The 18,625-nt window shown below is 40.6% G+C and overlaps 1 protein-coding gene across 3 annotated transcripts in view; it reads left to right on the forward strand.

The window, feature by feature from the left end:
• DIS3L2 (DIS3 like 3'-5' exoribonuclease 2) overlaps nucleotides 1–18,625 on the forward strand; it is a 261,720-nt gene that overhangs the window by 107,078 nt on the left and 136,017 nt on the right. For all 3 annotated transcript variants that reach the window (XM_067561129.1, XM_067561130.1, XM_067561128.1), the window contains 3 exons: nucleotides 1,789–1,895; nucleotides 3,118–3,365; nucleotides 11,647–11,820. In XM_067561129.1, the coding sequence (XP_067417230.1) occupies nucleotides 1,789–1,895; nucleotides 3,118–3,365; nucleotides 11,647–11,820 (529 nt within the window). The remainder of the gene's footprint in view (nucleotides 1–1,788; nucleotides 1,896–3,117; nucleotides 3,366–11,646; nucleotides 11,821–18,625) is intronic.

Below are 18,625 nucleotides of genomic sequence, written 5' to 3' on the forward strand. Positions count from 1 at the left end.
GTTGGCAGAAATGTTAAATGTTGCCTTTCTTTATCCTCCCTGTTGCTTAGGCTCATAACTACAATAGTCTCCTATTTTAAAATTGCTTAAGTATTATCCAAGCAATTTTTTCAAACTCATTTGTCAACATGACATCCATTTGGGATTTACCCTTCATCAGAACACTACTTATGTGCCAGTTGGAGCCCAGATGATCTGGAAGGAAAAGGGGGTTACATTTTTAAAACGGAGAGGGATTTTTGTTACCCCTCCCTCCATTTTTTTTAAAAGGAATTTGCTCAAATTCTTCATAAAAATGCACTTTTGCGCAGAGCATAAACCTGAAGAACTTCATCCCGAAAGGCCATGTTCTGGAAGAGTTATGAAAATGGGTGTATCATTATAGTGATAGCAGTCACTGCCAAATGACTGCTAGCGTAATCTCGCCCGATGGCAAAACGTTCCAGGTATGGAAATTTGCCCATCTGTGAATGTACCCTCTTGATGGCAGTGCCCACAGAGCTATCTGCAAACATAAGGGGCAGTCCTTTGTGTTCCACATTGGCTCTTGTCTGAGTTCTGAGGCAGATTTCAGTCCCGTGGGGTTGAGTGCCTTCTCTGTACTCCCGGCAGCTGCAGCCTTTCCCAGTCTGAGGCGGCTCACCATTCATCCATCATGTCACCAGCAAGTTCAACTGAAGAGAGCCCTGTTGGACAGATGGGCGTCTTGTGTGGGCCTGTATCTACGCTTTAAAGACTGTCCTTGAGTCTTTCTGGTGTGCACATGAGCTTTTTTGGCATCCTGTGGAACACATTCAATAGTATATTACTTTATATCTTTCTCTTGTTCCTTTGAAGAAAAGACCATTGACCCCTACATTCCCTTAAACTTGCAGGCAGTGGGCCGGTCCTTTTTGGAAAACAATAATCTCCAGAAGAATCAGGATCCTACTTTAAATGAACATGTCATGGGTAGATGGAGTTTCAACACAAGTTATACAGTAAAGGTTGGGCTGGTGTATCTATTCTAAATGCACTTTCAGACTGATAAAAACCGTACCTTTCATTGCAGTGTCCACCCTCAAACTTCTCTTACTGAATTTAGGATTGCTTCAGCAGGTTGTAAATATCTAAAGCCCTAGAATGTGCCTCTTACCTTTGATGGATACTTGAATGTTTTGAAATTCAAAACTAAAATTTGGTTGGTAATTTGGCTTAAACGTTCCAGGTATCTGGTGAAGGAAATTAAGAGGAAAAAATAAGTGGTCATATGAAGCAATTAATTTTCTTAAGGCTTTTTAATACTCCTGATCTGTGGCCGAAGAGTGTCAACCTATCAGATGTGCTTTCAAATTTCTAGTATAAATATGTATTTTTTAAAGGAAATTAAATATTAAATGAATGTAAGTACTTAGAGGACTATTTATATAATGTTAAGTTAATGACATCAACTAAGAAAAGCCAGGAAATTCAAGCCGTTTTTTAAACTTAATAAATAGAACGTGTTTTCCACTGTTTTGTTTGTTATGGCTGGTATAGATGTACTTGTAAAATTTGGGTTTATTTTGATTTTGTTTTGCAGATGTGCACAATAAGTGAATATATATCTGTTCTCCATTGTGGCCTGGAGAAATATTAAATAACATTTATTGCTTGGGTATTTTGACATTCAGTCAAGTTTGTTCCCTTCAATTAAGACTTATACTTGATTGTATTAGAATTGACAGCAAAAGACTAAAGCAAATTGATGATGGAAGACGTACTAAAGTAATTCCTCTGTGTGTGTGTATGTGGCTTTGTTTGATGTAGGGAAGGATGTAGAGAGTGGTTACGCACAGGGTGCAAAGCAAGAAGATGTCTCCAAGGTGAACAATCCAAGGCTTCTTCCAGAGAAATTTCTCCAAAGAACAGCAAAGGTAACGTCACATCAGAATAATGGTCTTTCTTTCACGTCAGAAGGGCTTGAACAGCATTACGCTCTGAATAGCTGAAATAGCCCTGCCTTTGGTCTCCCTGCAATCTTCTGGTAGTGTTCATTGAATCAGGTTCCTATGGGTCAGAATATTTTCTTCACTGTCTGATAACGCTTTAGTTCTGTATCACTTTTACTGTTTATCCTGGTTTAAAGCGTATTTGTTTGTTCTACAAAATTACTTAGCAAATCCTAAAAGGGATTGGACATTTATATGGCTGTCAAGAATATTCAGAGCTGTTGTCATTAATGATGGCAGGTTTGGAAGAGATATTAAACTTCATGTTTAAGGTGCTCTCTACTCATTAAGAGACTAGGATGAGATCTATGTGAAGGCAGATTATCCCACATGCATCTCATGCAGAAACATCTGGTTCTGGCTACTGCCAGAGACAGGATACTGGATTAGATTGTCCTCTGGTCTCAGCCAGGATGGTGATCCCTATGCTCCAAATTTCCCTGAGAGATGAATCTTCAGCCCTTCTAAAAGTATTGTTCTGAATAAACCCAGAAAATTAGCGATAATATTTCTGCTTGTATCCAGTGATTTATATGGGTCTACCAAAAATATACCATGGATGAACACATCTGTGGAAAGTAACATTTAAAATAGTATGCAATTTATTATTCTTTTCAAAGTCATCTTTCATTAAGCCATGACTATGGAGAAGCACAGGGAAAGAATTTCGGCCAAACTCCCCACAATTTACCCTTTCCTCTCCGTAGTTAGCACTGGATCCAGTAGAGGCACTGTTTTTGGACTGGTCTTCCTGCATTGAATGTTGAAATCACACTCCTTACAGCGAGAATACAAGTCGCAGATTTTACAGAAGTTACTTGTACATTGTGGCTAATGTACTGTGCAGGGCAGCATCTGCTTCTTGTCTGGTTTTGTTCTGTAATTAAGAAAAGTGCCTTAAAAAGCTAATGCTTGGAAGGCACATTGCTCCACCGTCGTCATGAGCAAGATGGCAAGCTTTTGTTTGGCCAAGGAAATCACTTTGTAAATGGGCACCCAAAAAAACAGGCAGGGAAAATGTGCTGAAGCTTGTGAATTTCCAAGATGTTCTGCTGTGCCTTTGTGCTCTCCTTTCACCATTATTCTGTTATAGGAAATGAAAGCTTTGTTGAAGGTGATAACTGTTGAAATCCTGTGGTTGTTCTAGGTGGTCTATATCTTGGAGAAGAAGCATTCCAGAGCAGCCACAGGCTTCATCAAACTGCTGGCAGACAAGAACAGTGAACTCTTCAAGAAGTGTGCCATGTTCTCACCTGTGGACCACAGAGTTCCTAGAGCCTATGTGTCTTTAGCAGACTGCCCTCCAGACTTTGTGAGCAGGCCTGAGGACTACTCCAGTACGCTCTTTATCTGTCGTATTGTGGATTGGAGGGAAGACAGCAACTTTGCAATAGGGTATGTGGTTACTAGTCGATCTGAAGAAAAATAAGGTTTCTATTCTGGATCCCTAATTTGACTTTAATTTCATATGTGCTACAAGAACAACTGTGTATTCGAGACACAAGACAAATAACTTGCTGCTATTGTTTTAAAGAGGGCCTATTGTCATGTCTTAGAATAGCTGGTAAACATCATGGCTCTTGGCTGTACAAAATGTTGGCTTCCTCTGAGTGCCGCAAGATAGATAACTAATCTCTGCAGCATGCTAGGGCCCTCACACTGCAAGTACATAATACAGGGCCTCTGTCTCAAGAAGATTGCACTCTGAGCGGTGGAGCTAACTGTAGGTAATCTCAGAAATCAGAGCATAAAGCATGGAAAGCCAGCTAACATAATGGTTGAGCAGTTGCTTTTTTCCCCTTTTCATCAGAAGAGTTCAGTCTGCATCTTCATTTTATTACCACTTCTTGATATCATGAAGGATGCTCTGTTCAGCAGTGCAGGGGGAATTCTTGAGGCTCCGCTGATGTTTTCTTTCATTGGGTGACCGGTGCTTCTCTTATCTGTTCTTTTGATGTGCAGTATTGTGCATCCTGATTTGGCTACTTCAATAGTTTCCAAGATGTAAAGGGTGTTGTCAGGAAACCTAACTGAAGAAACTTTCCATGATTGTCTTGGTACATAGTGGTTTCCTCTGGGACTCTGCTATGACTTCAGTAAGAGCCCTGGGGAGCTGGTAGTGTAAAATGCTGATGATTGATTTCAACTTTAACAATATGCATTTGTTTAAACACTGAAAAGGAGTGAAACCTCTTAGAGGGCCCCAAAGCGCCTGATAGTTTTCTGGTTTTTTCTAAAGGTGGCTGAATAACTCTGTCAAATTAATATACAGGAACTCTAGAGGGGGCCGAGATTTTATTTTTGGTTAGCATAGTTCCTCATGGTTAGCAGGTGACAACAGCTCATCATGTACTTGACTTTCTGCACTTTCCCAATGTACCTCTTAGGCCAGGGGGGCAAAACTAGGAGACCTGATCTGGTCTCCGCTCCAGCCTGGGCTCTGTCGTCTCAAGGAATATCATTCTCTCTCTCGTCTGTTTCTCCTTCGGTAACATGGGGATCTCCAATTTTTTGTAAAATAATTTGAGGTCTTTGAATGAAGATCACCTAATAAATGGACAGTATTTTGGTATCATTACTGAGAGAAATAGAAGAGGAAAATATGGTGTTTGACCTGTTTTTCCCTTTCGTGGCTAAAACTGAATCCATAGTGGTGATTTCACCTTAATTCTTATTTTTTTAAAAAAAGGGAAAATGATCCATTAGATGTCACTGTCTCTTGAAGATCTTCAAGGTGCCTCTTGGACAGTCTCCAGAGAGTATTGGCATAGATATCACAGAATCAAGCAAACAAGTGTCAGAGCAATAATAATATTAGCTAAATGTGGCCGAGTTGCATTCGATTCTTGCTCAGTTATTAATCTCTAACATTATGCTTGTGTGTAGAGGCTGGCACAGTACTATACTCAATGTTAGAACATGAGGATTAGAATGAGCGACCAGAATCTTAACATAAAATTCATTCTACGTATTATACACTGTGATCAAGAGATTGATATTTTTTCTTTTTAAGTTAAAGTGCTTCCAAAGTCAACTCTGTTTTAAAAATTATAGAGAAGCTTATAAGAAGGCCTGATAAGGACTGCTAAAGGTCTGTCTTAGAGGGGCCTAGAGTGAAAATGAACCAGTAGGTCTTGTCTATACATTCTGCACCACACATGCTTGATAGGAAAACAGTCTTAATGGGCCTGCAAATCTCCCACTCCTCCCCTGGATGCCATGGGATCTACAAGTAACTTTCTGTAGGTGTTGCCAGACTCCCAGAGGTACAACACTCTGCTTCATTAGTTCACCCTGCGCTTATCCCCAAACGAATTACACAAAAAATGGCCACCACACTTTGGGAAGTACAGCTTAGATTTTTCTGAAATGCAGCATCCTTCACGAGCAACATCAAGTTCCCAAAATGTCCTCTTTCTCCACAGTGACTGTGTGTCATTGGACCCATAAAGTAACGGGTGAGCTAAGGGACTTGGCAGAGGTCACTGTCAGCTGCTGCTCAACACTCCAGTTCAGATGTCACCTTCAGATTTGTTGCTACACTTTGTGGGGAAAACCTGGCAGCATCTTGGAGGTGAATGTTTGGGGAGGGGGGTTCATTTTTGTGTCTCTTGAGTGCCACCTGGTGGTTAAAGGTGAGATACTTTCTCCTCTGAAGAAGGCCACATTGTCACGTTGGAAGTGTGTAGTGTTTGTTTTGTTTGGAACAGATAGACACAGAGTGTCTCCTTGCCCTCTTTTTTTTTTCTATGATAAAATGGATACACATATGTGTGGAGATAGTGATATCCATAGGATGCACAGGGATATCTACAGCTCTGATACATATCCTTCCCATAGGGTAGTATTTGGAGTGATATTACGGTAGCAGTGAAATGGCATTTAATTTTCTCCACTTCAAGTAGTGGTTAAAACAAACCAGCCTATAAGCCAACCTCTCCCTTCCCAGACAGATGAGACACAAGTGTCAGATACAGGGATATTCTTGGGTACTTTGTTTTTGTGGGCCAGGCCAGTACCTTTGATATTGGTAATGAACCTTCTTCATGGTCTGTAATCTGTCACTTTCTCACTGCTTCATTCTCTGTTCCTGAGAGGCTGACGGAATGAACTCTTATCTCCCAGCCCAGCATGGTGCAGGGCGAGTCTATAAAACAATAGCAAAGTAAAATGTAAAATCACTAGTTTCTTCTACGTTAGCTTTTAGACACAAGGACACATGGGGCCCACATGACTTTTTAATTCAGGTATGCCATGTTATTGGAACCATGTTGGTCCCGGGCTATTACTTGTATAATTCAGGTCTTAAATCTTTGTCTGTCAGGGTGGTGATATTTGTCACGGGATTTAAAATAAAATGAAACCCTGCACTCGACTCTTTCGCTTTGCAGCTGCTTCCAAAGCCAGCTCAGTGTTTTGAGTCTTTTTTTTATTTCTTTTAAATCCAGATGTACTTGGATTGAAGGGGAAAGACTAGATAATCCTAGGCAGCCCAATGAAGGCAACAAGTGAAATGCAAGTGTTGCCTGCTCTTTCTTCCTATTTGTGAAGGGTTAAGCAGTCTGATGATGTCATGATTAGTCAGAGAGGAGGCTCAGGTAGAGGGTCATAGGCATTTTCAATGATGGGAGAAGTTTGATAAACTAAGGCTATGGCAAGGTTCCAAAATGGTCTCCCATGACCGCAAAACCCAGGGTGTTGCCATCCTTCTATGGCAAATAGAGTGTTGTAGTCCATAGATCCCTGGAATAGCATGAACAGTCTCGCCAAAAGTCATCTTAAGTGGACAAACCAAAGCTTTTAAAATAGTCTGTCCTATACTGGACAAATCCTTCGGTTCTGGTACTTGTGATTCAGGAGACAAAAAGAGAGAGATTTGTGCACCCAGATCTTCATTTCAATCCCTTTCCTCAGTTTAGGCTGAGAGGTCGGAGAGATGCCAGTCTGTGGTAGGACAGGTTGGATGCTAGAGCAAATGTGATACCTTTGCCTTGTCAGAATGACTAAGTAGAAAATGGAGAGTTTTGATTTAAGTTTCTTTAGTAATCAGCTGGTTTAGGAAGAAAAGTTGCATTTGCAGGAGGCGTGACATTACCGGAACAAAAATTGCCAAGCCTATGCAACCAAAGCACCCTTCTAAAGGTTGTGTGGGAGACTCTTCAATAGTTCAAGGATAGACTTTGTGATCACTAGAAAATCATTCCTTGACTCGCCTTTCCTTCATGACACAATTGAGTATTCAGAGACTGAGCCCTGAACATCTTGCACTGTGTATGATTGTCTCAGACTTTCAAGTTAGGGCGGTCTATATTTTTGAAAGGAGATCTCTTCCAAAGACCTAGATGCTGCTGGAAGTAGTCCTTATGATTTGGTTGAGGGCACCCTTTATACAGGGGCCAAGTGCAAGAGATGATGGTCAATAACTCTAAGATGGATAATTACAATCTTCCTGTCTAACTTTCTACAGCAGATTCAACCGAATGTCATTCTTCCATTCTCTTTCCTAGCTGTTGTGTAGTGTTGCAGCAGGCTGTTAAATTGTTGCTGATTTCAGAAATGCAAACAGCCATCTCTTGAGTGTATTTGTATATCAGTTTGTATAGCACATTCTTTATTCTGGAAGGATCCCAGGATGTAAGATTCTTATGAATGAGATTCTCTTCTGAATAGGGATTAAGTAGGTTCGTAAAGGCAAGTGGAAGTTATTCACCATCATTTATGCATTTTGAAATCTGACAGAGACTGCTTGTAATACGGATGTTTTTGAGAAGTACTTTTTGGATGTGCTGACGTTTTGCTGCATTCTCCCCCAAAACTGTCAAATGCAACAGATTCCCTTTCAGTGTTTTCCATGACAGGATATTCCCATTCTCCCTGACGTCAATCGAAGGGCATTAGACAGCTCTCCAGAGAGCTGTAATGTCCAGCCATTGACGACACAAAAAGGAAATGTTAAGTCTCTAGCAGTTTAAAAAGTTTGACTTTGAAATTTTTTGAAATGGACGCAGGCCCAGCGTTTCTGCAAGTACAGAAGAGTTGGCCAGGACGTGTTTGGCTGAAGCTGGCTCATGTGATTCCTGTCATTTATAAGCCTCTTGAGCTATTTGTGCTGTTCCTGATGGCAGTGGAGCCCCTTGAGTGAATTACAGCAAGGCTTTCGCTCCAGGACTATCTGTTATCCTCTGTGCGTTACCCTTGATCTGTTGGATTTTCTCTGATGCAAGTCATCCTCTCTGTGCGACTGCAACATGGCCCCAATTAAAATTAGTTGTGAACTTTTTATTTCAGGGTGCTTGAGAAATGTTTCCTGGACGATAGTAAATCACATGTTAATTACTGTTAAGGATTTGGGTCCCGTATCAAAGCCCTAAGTAATCAAAATTCCACTTTATCCTTATGGATCATAAGCTAATTTCAGAGGACATGGGTTACAGAATCTGAGCTGGAAAGCGTACTGACATGAAAAGGAGGTTTCTTATGACTTGTAACACATACCAAGGGAGACACTAGAGGCCTGATTTTTTTCCACAAGTGGTGAACACTTAGTTTCCACTAGAATCAGGGGGAGCAACAGGTGTTTAGCTTCTTTGAAAATTCAGCCATGAGCCATGGTGAGAGTGGAGGAAATGTAAAAGAGTTATACTTTAACCCTCCACTCCTGCCATTTTTCTTCTCTTTAATCCATCCTCGGCTAGAAGGATATTGTTTGAGAGACCAGACATTTCCTCTTCCCCCCCCTTACAGGGGTTGGTGCAGGGAACAAGCAATCAAACGTAGGACCCAAGCTTTTATTTGCTGTGTGACCACACACTTTGCTGCCCCTAGACTCAACCTAGGGTGACCAGAGGCTCTGATATTATCGGGACCAGCCCGATATTAAGGGCTTTATCTTATATAGGACCCTACATACCCTCTTCCTCATCCTGATTTGTCACACTTGCTACCTGGTTATTCTAAATAAATCTGTAGGTTCACCCAGTCCAAATCTCCCTGTACTACTATAAAACTTTGGGCATTAGGTGATCATTTCTATGTTGAATAGTTGCTGCTGCAAGAAAGAAAAAAAGAGAAATAAAATGATATCTTGTTTACTTGCATTAAAATAACATTAAGGATCAAACAGAAACAAACATGTTGAAGTTGAAAATTAAGGCTGGATGCCAAATGTGTGTGTGTTTCTTCAATATGGCTTGTACATCAAATTGAATCAGTGAAGGCAAATATCTTTTATAGCTGCTTTATTCTTCCAGCGAATATGAACGCTACAACTTATTGCAGAACAAAGTGCGCAGTCCTTTCGTTACCTACCCCTTATAAAGATGAGCTTGCAAGTGGAGTTTGTTTATGGCACATTTGAAACATTCTGCATGTCTAAATTACAGGTTCACAGTTTTTTGCCCTATATTAGGAAAATAATTACCCCTTATAAAGATGTATTATGGCTTGCTTTTCAATCTTGTCCGTCTTATTCTGATGACTTTACATAAATATAGATGGTCATTTCTTTGGGCCAGGACTCGTCTCCTTTGCCTGTGAAGTGCCATTCACACTAATGGTGTTGCGTTAAAAAAACCAAACAACAAACTTCACCTTATCCACAGAGCAGTCTAGGAATTGTGAAGGAAAGGATGGTTCGAGTCTAGGACTGAGTGTTACATTTCTAGTCAGATCGGGAGAGTACTCCCTTGTCACTTGGTTAATGTGGAGTCTCCGTTTGTTTCTGTGCCATTTTCAGCTAAATCCTTGTATAAATGAGAATTCGCCTAACGCCAGAGGTTTTGGAAAGATATTTAGTGAGATCTGCACTAGATTTGAGGGAAGATTTCTGGAGGCATGATAGACAGACAGCCTCACCCAAATGTATGCAAAGCTCCTTATTAAAGATTATTAGAATGTGTAATACAATGTTCCCTTCGTCTATGACTCCCATTCAGAACTTCAGCCCTTTTCCAGCAGGATAAGAGTCCAAAGGCTTATGCTAGCCTGAGCAGGAGAGCTATATCACTGGGTGTCCTCAGGCCTTGACAGAGTCTGGAAAATGGTTTGAAATATGTGCACGTGCCATTCCTGTAAGACAGAAGCAAAGGTATTTGGGGCATAATAACTCCTGTGTCTATGGAGACCATCAAATTTATTCCTTTTCAACCGCAATTTGATGGCTCTGTGAATTTGCTCCATTTCCAAGTTCCAAAGAGGTCCTTGGGGTGAGGGCCAGCCCTTTAAAGGGGTTGCCTCTGTTTGTTTATGTTTGTGACTGGACCAATCTGCTGATGGAATTGTGGCATCAGCTGAAGAGGATGCTGTGTTACCTTTAGCTGAATTCACTTTTCTGTATCAGGCCTTCAACCCTGGAGCATATTCACACTTAAGAGCCCCTGCATCCACTAGTATTTAAGTGACAGGAAGCTTATAACCAGGGATACTGGAAATCCATTTGCTGTGGGAAAAATGGGAATTTACATTTTTACAGAGCGTCGTCAGTTTTTACATTTTGTGAGAAAATGAAAACATACACAGTAGAACCCCGGGGGGTGTGGCTTGGGCTGTCAGGCCTGGACGTTGGCTCTCCCTCTGTACCTAGGGAAACGAAAGTTCAGTGTTTCATTTTAATTGTGGGAAAACACTGCTTTTTATGGTTTCTTTTTATCAAAAAATGTGGGGGTTTTATCATGGAAAACTGAGATCTTTGCTTTAAGTTGTAAGTCCTTATGCCATGCATAGGTGTGTTTGCACTCTGGACCCTGCAATTCTTAGGTCTCAGACTCCTTTGGCTTGTTCGGGATTGAAGAGCAGTGTGTGCTCAGTTCTCTGAGATTGTTGTTCAGATAGAGCTATCTGAGACCAGGCAGAGAACCCTTGTTATGAACAGGGCCAGTGTGAGACCATACCTTCTTTCTTATGGCTAGATGAGGGGTGATCCCCACGTTTTTCTGTTGTAGCCTGGGGTCACTGTGTGAAAGAGGTTGAGAACCACTGAGCCGTAGAACGGAGGCGATTTGTGTAGAGAGCTGTGCCTTTCTTATTAATGCTGAACATCGCCACTGCTGCTTTTCTGTTTCCTGTAACTCAATAGGCTTGTACTTCCTGTGGATACTTCAACAACCTAATGATATAAATGGTCTCCTTAAATGAGGCCTGGTCTACACTGGGCGCGGTTTTCGGTGGCAATCGATGGGAGATGCGCAAGCTGCATACAGTAATTTGCGTACCTCCCGTCGACTTCCTAACGTCTCCTTACTGCAGTGTCTCCACTGCGCTGCCCCGACAGGAAATGCCCTCCCATCGACGCAGCGCTACGCTACTTGCCGGGGTGGATTTATGGAGTCAACTTCTGGGTTTGATTGAGCGAGTCTTTACTGTCGCTCAATCAAACCTGCAAAATTGATCCTGCGGTGCTGCCGGCAGTGTAGACATAGCCTGAGACACACAAAACGTCAGTGGCATAGGGTCTGGCTAGCATTTTACATCTTCCCCAGCACACAGAAGGCATGGTATTGTCCTACTCCCTTCCCAGTCTTCCACCACAACTCAGGGAGATGGATGAAATGGGTGAAAATATATCTGCTCTTGATGGCTCCATCAAAAACGCTGCAGCAGGCCTCTCTAAGGGATAGCAACAAATCAAGAGTTCTAGGTACATAAAAATATCCTTTTTTTTCCTTCTCCCATTCTCTAGGCAAATGGCCAAAAGTCTTGGGCAGGCTGGTGAGATTGAGCCTGAGACAGAAGGGATCCTGACAGAATACGGTGTGGATTTCTCTGACTTCTCCCAAGATGTTCTGGAATGCCTTCCCCAGAGCCTGCCCTGGGTCATCCCATCAGCAGAGTTGGCCAACAGAAGAGACTTAAGGTAATGGCAAACTCTCTCTGGTCTTCAGGTTGTTCTTATGTTGGTTTGTTTTTCACTTCTCCCATCACACTATTTATTAAAAGGCATTCCCTTCCTAAGTTTTACCTGTGTGAACTTTACAAGCAGCTCTGCTCTTCAAAAAGAAAGCAAAAGATCACTGGTTTAGGGAAGCATTTGGTGTAGTAAAGAGTATTTTCTTCAAAAGGACTATTGAAAACAAAATTAATACAGAGATAAAGAATTTAATGCTTGGCATCTAATTTGAGAGCTTTCTTTTTTGTCTGGAATGTTTTAAATACGGTAGTGGTGGGTTTTGTAACAATGTTTCTCTATTGACGTATGGGACTTTTAAAAAGACTCACAAAAGTTCCCAGTGCTTATTTTTTTCAGTGCTGACAGTAATTCAGGGTTTTATGTAAAGATGTTTCTGGCATACGAACTCTCATTGAACTGCTAGTTAATGTACCTAAAACCATCTTGGGTTTTTGGATTGGTTACGCTGAAGCTCAGTCACACTCGGAGAGCATCCCATGTGCAGCCTGGATGGTTTGATTATGGCTTTTTTCACTGTTTTGAAGACATGGCAATTACTATTGCATTTAGGGAAGTGGACATGGCATACACTGTGCAATGGTGCTTTCCTGCTGATTGTTACTAAGGTAAAAATATTTGCATGGTTTTGATTTCTGAAGACAGAGGTTTTCATTATCTGTGTTGGTGTAAAGGCACACGTGCGTTTGTAACCCCATCAAGTTCCATTCCCTCTTAGTATACTTATGTAGTTCCCATTAAGGGTAACAAATTGTGTCCAGAGGAGGATAGACTCCAGCATTAAGTATCTGTATCTGGACTCCAGAGTTGAAAGACCAGTACACAATATGTATACAAATCTTTCGGCTGGGGTGAAGGTGGAAGAAGGAAGGTGATTTAGCAGTTGAATCAGGAGACGGGGGCCAAGTTTGGATCCTATTCCTGACTCTGCTGCTGACTTACTGTGTGGCCTTTGGCAAGTCACTGCATTGCTGTGTCTGTTTTACCGTGCGTAAAATGGGGATACTTTCAACCTCACAGCAGTATTGTGTGGATTAAATTATGTCTATGAAGTTCTCTGTATCCTTGGATGTAGATAATTATGTATTTAATAATTATAACTGTTAAGATCAGAGCTACCAAAGATTTCTCTCCCAGTTTTTAAGTCTGTGCTCTTCGTAATATTAAATGGTTTCCTCTTAAGCCTGATTCTCCACTCCAGTGGAGCAAAAAGCTGGCATGGTCTTTGAAATCAGTGGAACTACTTTGGTATAAAAGTGGTATAACTCAGTGGAGAATCTAGTTTCCTTATTTGCTAGTGTCAGAATTCAGATATTGGATTTCAGCTTCAGAATGACTGAAAACACAATAGAACAAGATTTCACTCCACCATGGACATTAGGATACAGTGTGGATGTCACTTGGAAGTTCTTATTTATGGACTCTTGGCTAGACTTCAGTGAAGGAGGAGCTGTCTTCCCCTTGTTTCTTCTGCCCTAGTAGTAATGCTGTTGCAGTCAAATGAGGATCTTGACTTGTCTCAGATTACACAGTCATTCCTGGAAACAAATTCCAAATGCACTTCTTGATTTTATTATTAAAGTTTTACAGTGAGAATTGTCAAGGTGATCGGCACCCCAGAGCATTTTTGCAGTTAGGTCATTTAAATCTTTCTCTCTGCTTAACCTGGCTGTCTCTTCATAGAGATGGTGAGCACTGCAAAGTATCTTTCCTTCTGTTTTCTCAGATTTAAACCCTTACTGTCAAAGCTTCCAAAATAATTAGTTATGTTTGAATGTTAATTACCATATTGCTACTTATTCATCTCCAGTCTAAACACACATGAAGCTGGTATGAAGTTTGTGTAATTTACCTTTTATATCCAAGTACAGGTGAATCTTTCTATTAGCTTGCTTTGTGAGAGCCTGAAATTGAGAGGTTTGCCGACTCTAAACAAAATTGATTTTTTTAATAATAAAAATAATGTGGGACATAGCTAATGGGAGTCTGTTCTTCCTTCCCCTACAGTCCCCCTGCCCTCAAAAAATGCTCAGACCATGCAGTGGTGGGTCAGGGTGTCTTCTGCTTTGGTGGCATGACCCATTGCACTTTGAGACAGCTGTGGAGGGCTTGGCAAAGGGTGTAGTCGTAAAGCGTGCCTTGGTTTTAACTGGTGGTATTGGCCAGCTTCTGGTACTCTCTTGGCAGGCAGTATATTGTCAGCACAGTACAATACCTGATCTGCATGGGCATGAGTTAGGCACCCACAAACATACATGCATCTGAACTTGAGCATCTGTAATCTGTATGCGTGTACTGTGTACTGTATATGTTAATGGTTGATCTGTCTCGTTTCTTTACTACATAGAGAGTGATTTTCACTTAAGCTATGGTATGTACAATTATTTAAAACAAATGGTGGTACTGTAAGTCTTTATCTATACTACGGAGAGAGCCATCTTACTGAAATGCCTTTAAATAAGGTTCATGCTAACATGTGACCAGTGTAAACGTGGTATAACCATCTCACCATTTACATTTTACAGCTTGTTCTAGCCTATAGTCAATCCCTGCCTGCTGCTGACAAATTTATAGTATAAGATGCTATCTATAAAACTCTTGTGTGGGCTCTCGGTCATCGTTGTTAGCACAAATCAGATCAAAAACCATGTTAGCAATACTTCTAGCCTCTAGTACGGCTTGCTATTGCCACTCGTTCAGTGAGTGTAGAAGATGTTCTCAGTTACTTGACTATTGCTTGTATTCCTCTGTTATTTGATGGCCGAATGGTTGATAGGGCACGTCTCTCTGGGGTTTCATAACTGAGACTAGTTTTAAAAGTAAATTTCTTAACAGGTGAAACTGGGATATGACTCTCTCCTCCTCAAAACAGGTTTTTGTGGGCTATACTAATGTAGAATAATTGTCTCTTCAAAACCATTCATTATGTTTATTATTAAGTCTTTGGAGTATTTAGCTAGAGGCTATCTAAAAGGAATCTCACCCAAAGGAAAGATTGTGAACGTAGTTTTAGGTCAAAATAAATCAGTGTCATACTAATCCAGAGAGGATGTTAACGCTGATCAGTGGAAAGGAATGATTTTACTAGTCCGTTATCTTGTAAATACATTTCCCGAACGTCCTGAAAGTTTCATCTTTACAAAAGGTGCACTGTTACCATGTTTGAGGACTTTCTTTACTGAATTATCCTACATCTTTCACATAGTCTCTTCAAGGAGATCAGTTTTTTCCTTCTTCTAATAATTTATCAAAAAAGTTTAAAAAAATATTTTAATGGTATCTAATGCACTAAATCTTTAGACTGTTATAAAATCTCTCTGCTGTTATAGGTTTAATTCCCACCTCTGCTACTGAGTCACTATATTATTCTGGGCAATCTCTTGACCTCTCTCTATTTCATTTTATTCATTTGTAAAATGAGACAAATATTTCATAGGTGCTGCAATCTTAATTGTTTGCAAAGGACATTGAGATCCTACAATGAAAAGTGCTAGATGATTATTAAGTGGTATCACTGTGTACTGACAACAGCCACGTTCAACAGAGAGCTTGGATTTTATGTTATTTGAACAGTATAGTTGATTAAGTATGTTCCAGAGTCTGTAAACACAATTAGGATCAGAATTCCTTCTCTCTCTCTCTCTCTCTCTCTCTCTCAAATTGACTGGAACTAAATTAGAAAAGAAGAATGTTTGGTTGGCTATTTAAAATAACATTGAGACTGGAAGAATGGTGTGGCAGAGGCAAGTTCTGATGTGACATACTTCCAGCCATTTTCTGCCCTTCTCCATTGCTACGACCCATACATTTAATTTCCTTGTTTGCTTTGTCCTGAGTGTTTCAACTGTGTGGTACGAAACATCACTAGTGAAAAGAAGAGGATCAGAGCAAACCAGGAAATTCAAATTTCAGAGGTGGGTGCAGCAGTAAGGGGAGTTAGAAGAGGAAACCATTTGAAGAGGTTTAGCCAAAAATCTAAGAAACCTAAAAGCTATTTGTAAGGCTTGATCCAAATGTTTCTGATTTCATTCATATCTTTTTGTTTCTTTTACTGCTAAACTGGGACAAGAAACCAAAGCCAGGAAAGTCCAATCATAGTGGGAAACAAAAACCTAAACATTGGAGAGAGAAAAAAGGCCGATCTTTGCAGAGCAATTCTGCCTTTTGCATGTCTCCCATTGTTAGTATTACTGTGGAAAATGTATAACGTCACACTTTTGGAAAGCACTAAACCTCGTTGAAGTAGAGATGGTTTATATAGTCTAACATGGAAGAACTTGAGGATATCTATTTCTTTACCATTCGCCTAATAATAAGTGAGCCCAGTGACCTGCGCTGGACCGTTACAAATGTGAAACTTGGCACTCAAAATTGCTTGCTCTAAATTTTCCAGTTGCTTTCTCTTTTTTTCCATTTGATGTCATCCTGCCAACTAGTGATTTTATTATTATAAACAGGACATTGTATTCACTTTTAAGAAGAAATATGAAGCTGGAGGTAAAATTACAAACTGCAGTTTCTCAGCTGCCAAAATAGAAAACAATGAGCTAAAAATACTGAGCAGAGAAAGAAACACTGAAATTTCTGCAAGATGAATTGTCTGAGGAGCAGAAATGTTCGTTTCCACCCCAACTGACTCTGTAACGTTGTCTCATGAGCAAAATTGCAGCACTGATGTTAATTCTGACTATTGAGAGGTCTGCAAAGCAGCCACCTGAACAGCCAGTGCACAGACGTGAGAAACCATTCAAGTTGTCATTGAACAATTAATGATCATTCTGTTGCCCTGTGAGCGGTGTTAATGAAATGTTGCTCTTACAAATAAAAAGCTCCAACAGGACGACAGAGCTTTAGATGAATAGATTCTAAATCCAGGCCATAAAACTTCCCCAAAATAAATCCTGGCACATATAGAGTTAATATTTTGAGATATTTCAAGGCAAGATATATGCTGACCATAAGATATATGTTAACCATAAGTTGTGATGTCCTTAGAGGTACTATTGCTACCTATAGTTACTAAAGTTATGCTGAGTCCATAGTAATTTTAACTGCCCCTTAACAACTATTGCATCCTTCCTTTCTTTGATAGGAGAAGTAGAAAAAGCAGAGGTGCTCTCCCTTGTCTTTATGTCCTATTCTGAACAGGGAGACTCTGTTCTTAGCACTGTTTGTAATTGGAAACCACCGGCAACAGGACAGTGCCTGCATTGCAATTCTGCCCTAACACTGTGTTGTGTTTGAGGAATGGTGCAGATAGTAATAAGGATTAGCAGTGCTTATATTAAAGACTTGATATCAGACTCCTAACTGTGCGTGCCCAAGTAGATTGGTGGTGGATAAAATTAGAGCTGCTGGTAAAAGAGGCAGCATTCTGCTCCCAGCAAAGTGCCTGGTGAGTAGGACAGAAAAGGGTAGACTATGAGACAGTTGGCTCTTCTGGGCAGGTGGAAGACTTAAGCCTTTGGAAAGGGTATAAGTCAGATAAAACATTATTAAACAATTTGTTTCCTGGAGATTTTCCACTACAGAAAGCTTGTGTTAAGTATAATTAAAGCAAGACTTATCCTACTGGAACGGAATATGTAAAAATGCCCAGGTTTCTTAAGGAACCTGACCAATGGCATGTTTAGTAAATGTGTAAATATCACTGCAAATCTGAGTCTGTCATCCTAAAATACTGTGGAAAGACACACAGGACTAGATTATGTCTCCTCACTCACACGGAGTAGCAACTTATTCTGCAAATATCCCCATTGAAATCAATAGGTTGATTTGAGGAGCACAAGGTATTTATTCAGTGGTGATCACAGTCTAGCCCGTAGCTAGCAAGGTCAGTTGCAAAAGACCAATGATGTATTTATCTACTCTAGGTTGTTCTTTACAGTCCCCATCACCAGGCTATCTGTCCTCCTGTGTTGGGCTGGGGACCAATTCCCTTCATGAACCAATGTGAATAAACTAATATTAGCAGGCACACCTGACGGAGCTGAATACATACAATTGTAATGATGCACAGCTGTGTTCTTGTCACAGTGATGTGGTTAAGCTCATTTGCTGACTTCTTCAGAGCTTTTTTTTTCTAACCTGTGCTTGCACTGGAAAAAAAAAAGTTGCATGATAGCGTAACTTCTAATTAAATGACATGCTATCATTAAATGTCATTAATGTCATTAAATGGCTGCTATCACATGTTGTGACCTGGGGTGTGTGTGTGTGTGTGTGTGTGTGTGTGTGTGTGTGTGTGTGTAAGGGAGGCAACGTGAGCTCTCAGAAGTGCAACAGTAAATGCAAACTGTTGCATGGGAATTGGTGGATTGTAGGGTTATTACTCATCAGTGGGTTCTGGTACCATAAAGAATCAGTTCAAAGTAGTTGGGAATGTTTTTCCCGAGAGACTTTTCATCACACTGAACTTTGACCATTATGCATGTTGCATTGTTTCTGTACAACTGAGTATTTTTTTGTAAAGAATAATGCAGGTGGCATAGAATCCAGTCAGTTCAAATCCATTTGGGAGCATGTCCATTCTTGTCAGACTTTCAATGGTAGATCGTGAGGTTTCGATGTAGGTTTTACAGGGAGAAAAAAGAGCACTCTAAGGTCACAGTTCTCAAACCTGGGTGTCTAAGGTTATGCTGCTAAATCAACATTTAGATGTGTAATTAAGTGGCCTGGCTTTCAAAGGTGCTGAGTGTCTGCAGCTCCCGTTGACTTCAGAAGGATATGATCGTGCTTTGCCCCTCTGAAATTC

Source organism: Emydura macquarii, unplaced genomic scaffold, assembly GCF_026122565.2.
Source record: "Emydura macquarii macquarii isolate MOO-44397 ecotype Brisbane River unplaced genomic scaffold, CSIRO-AGI_Emac_v2 contig_2365, whole genome shotgun sequence".
In the NCBI taxonomy this organism is placed as follows: domain Eukaryota; kingdom Metazoa; phylum Chordata; order Testudines; family Chelidae; genus Emydura; species Emydura macquarii.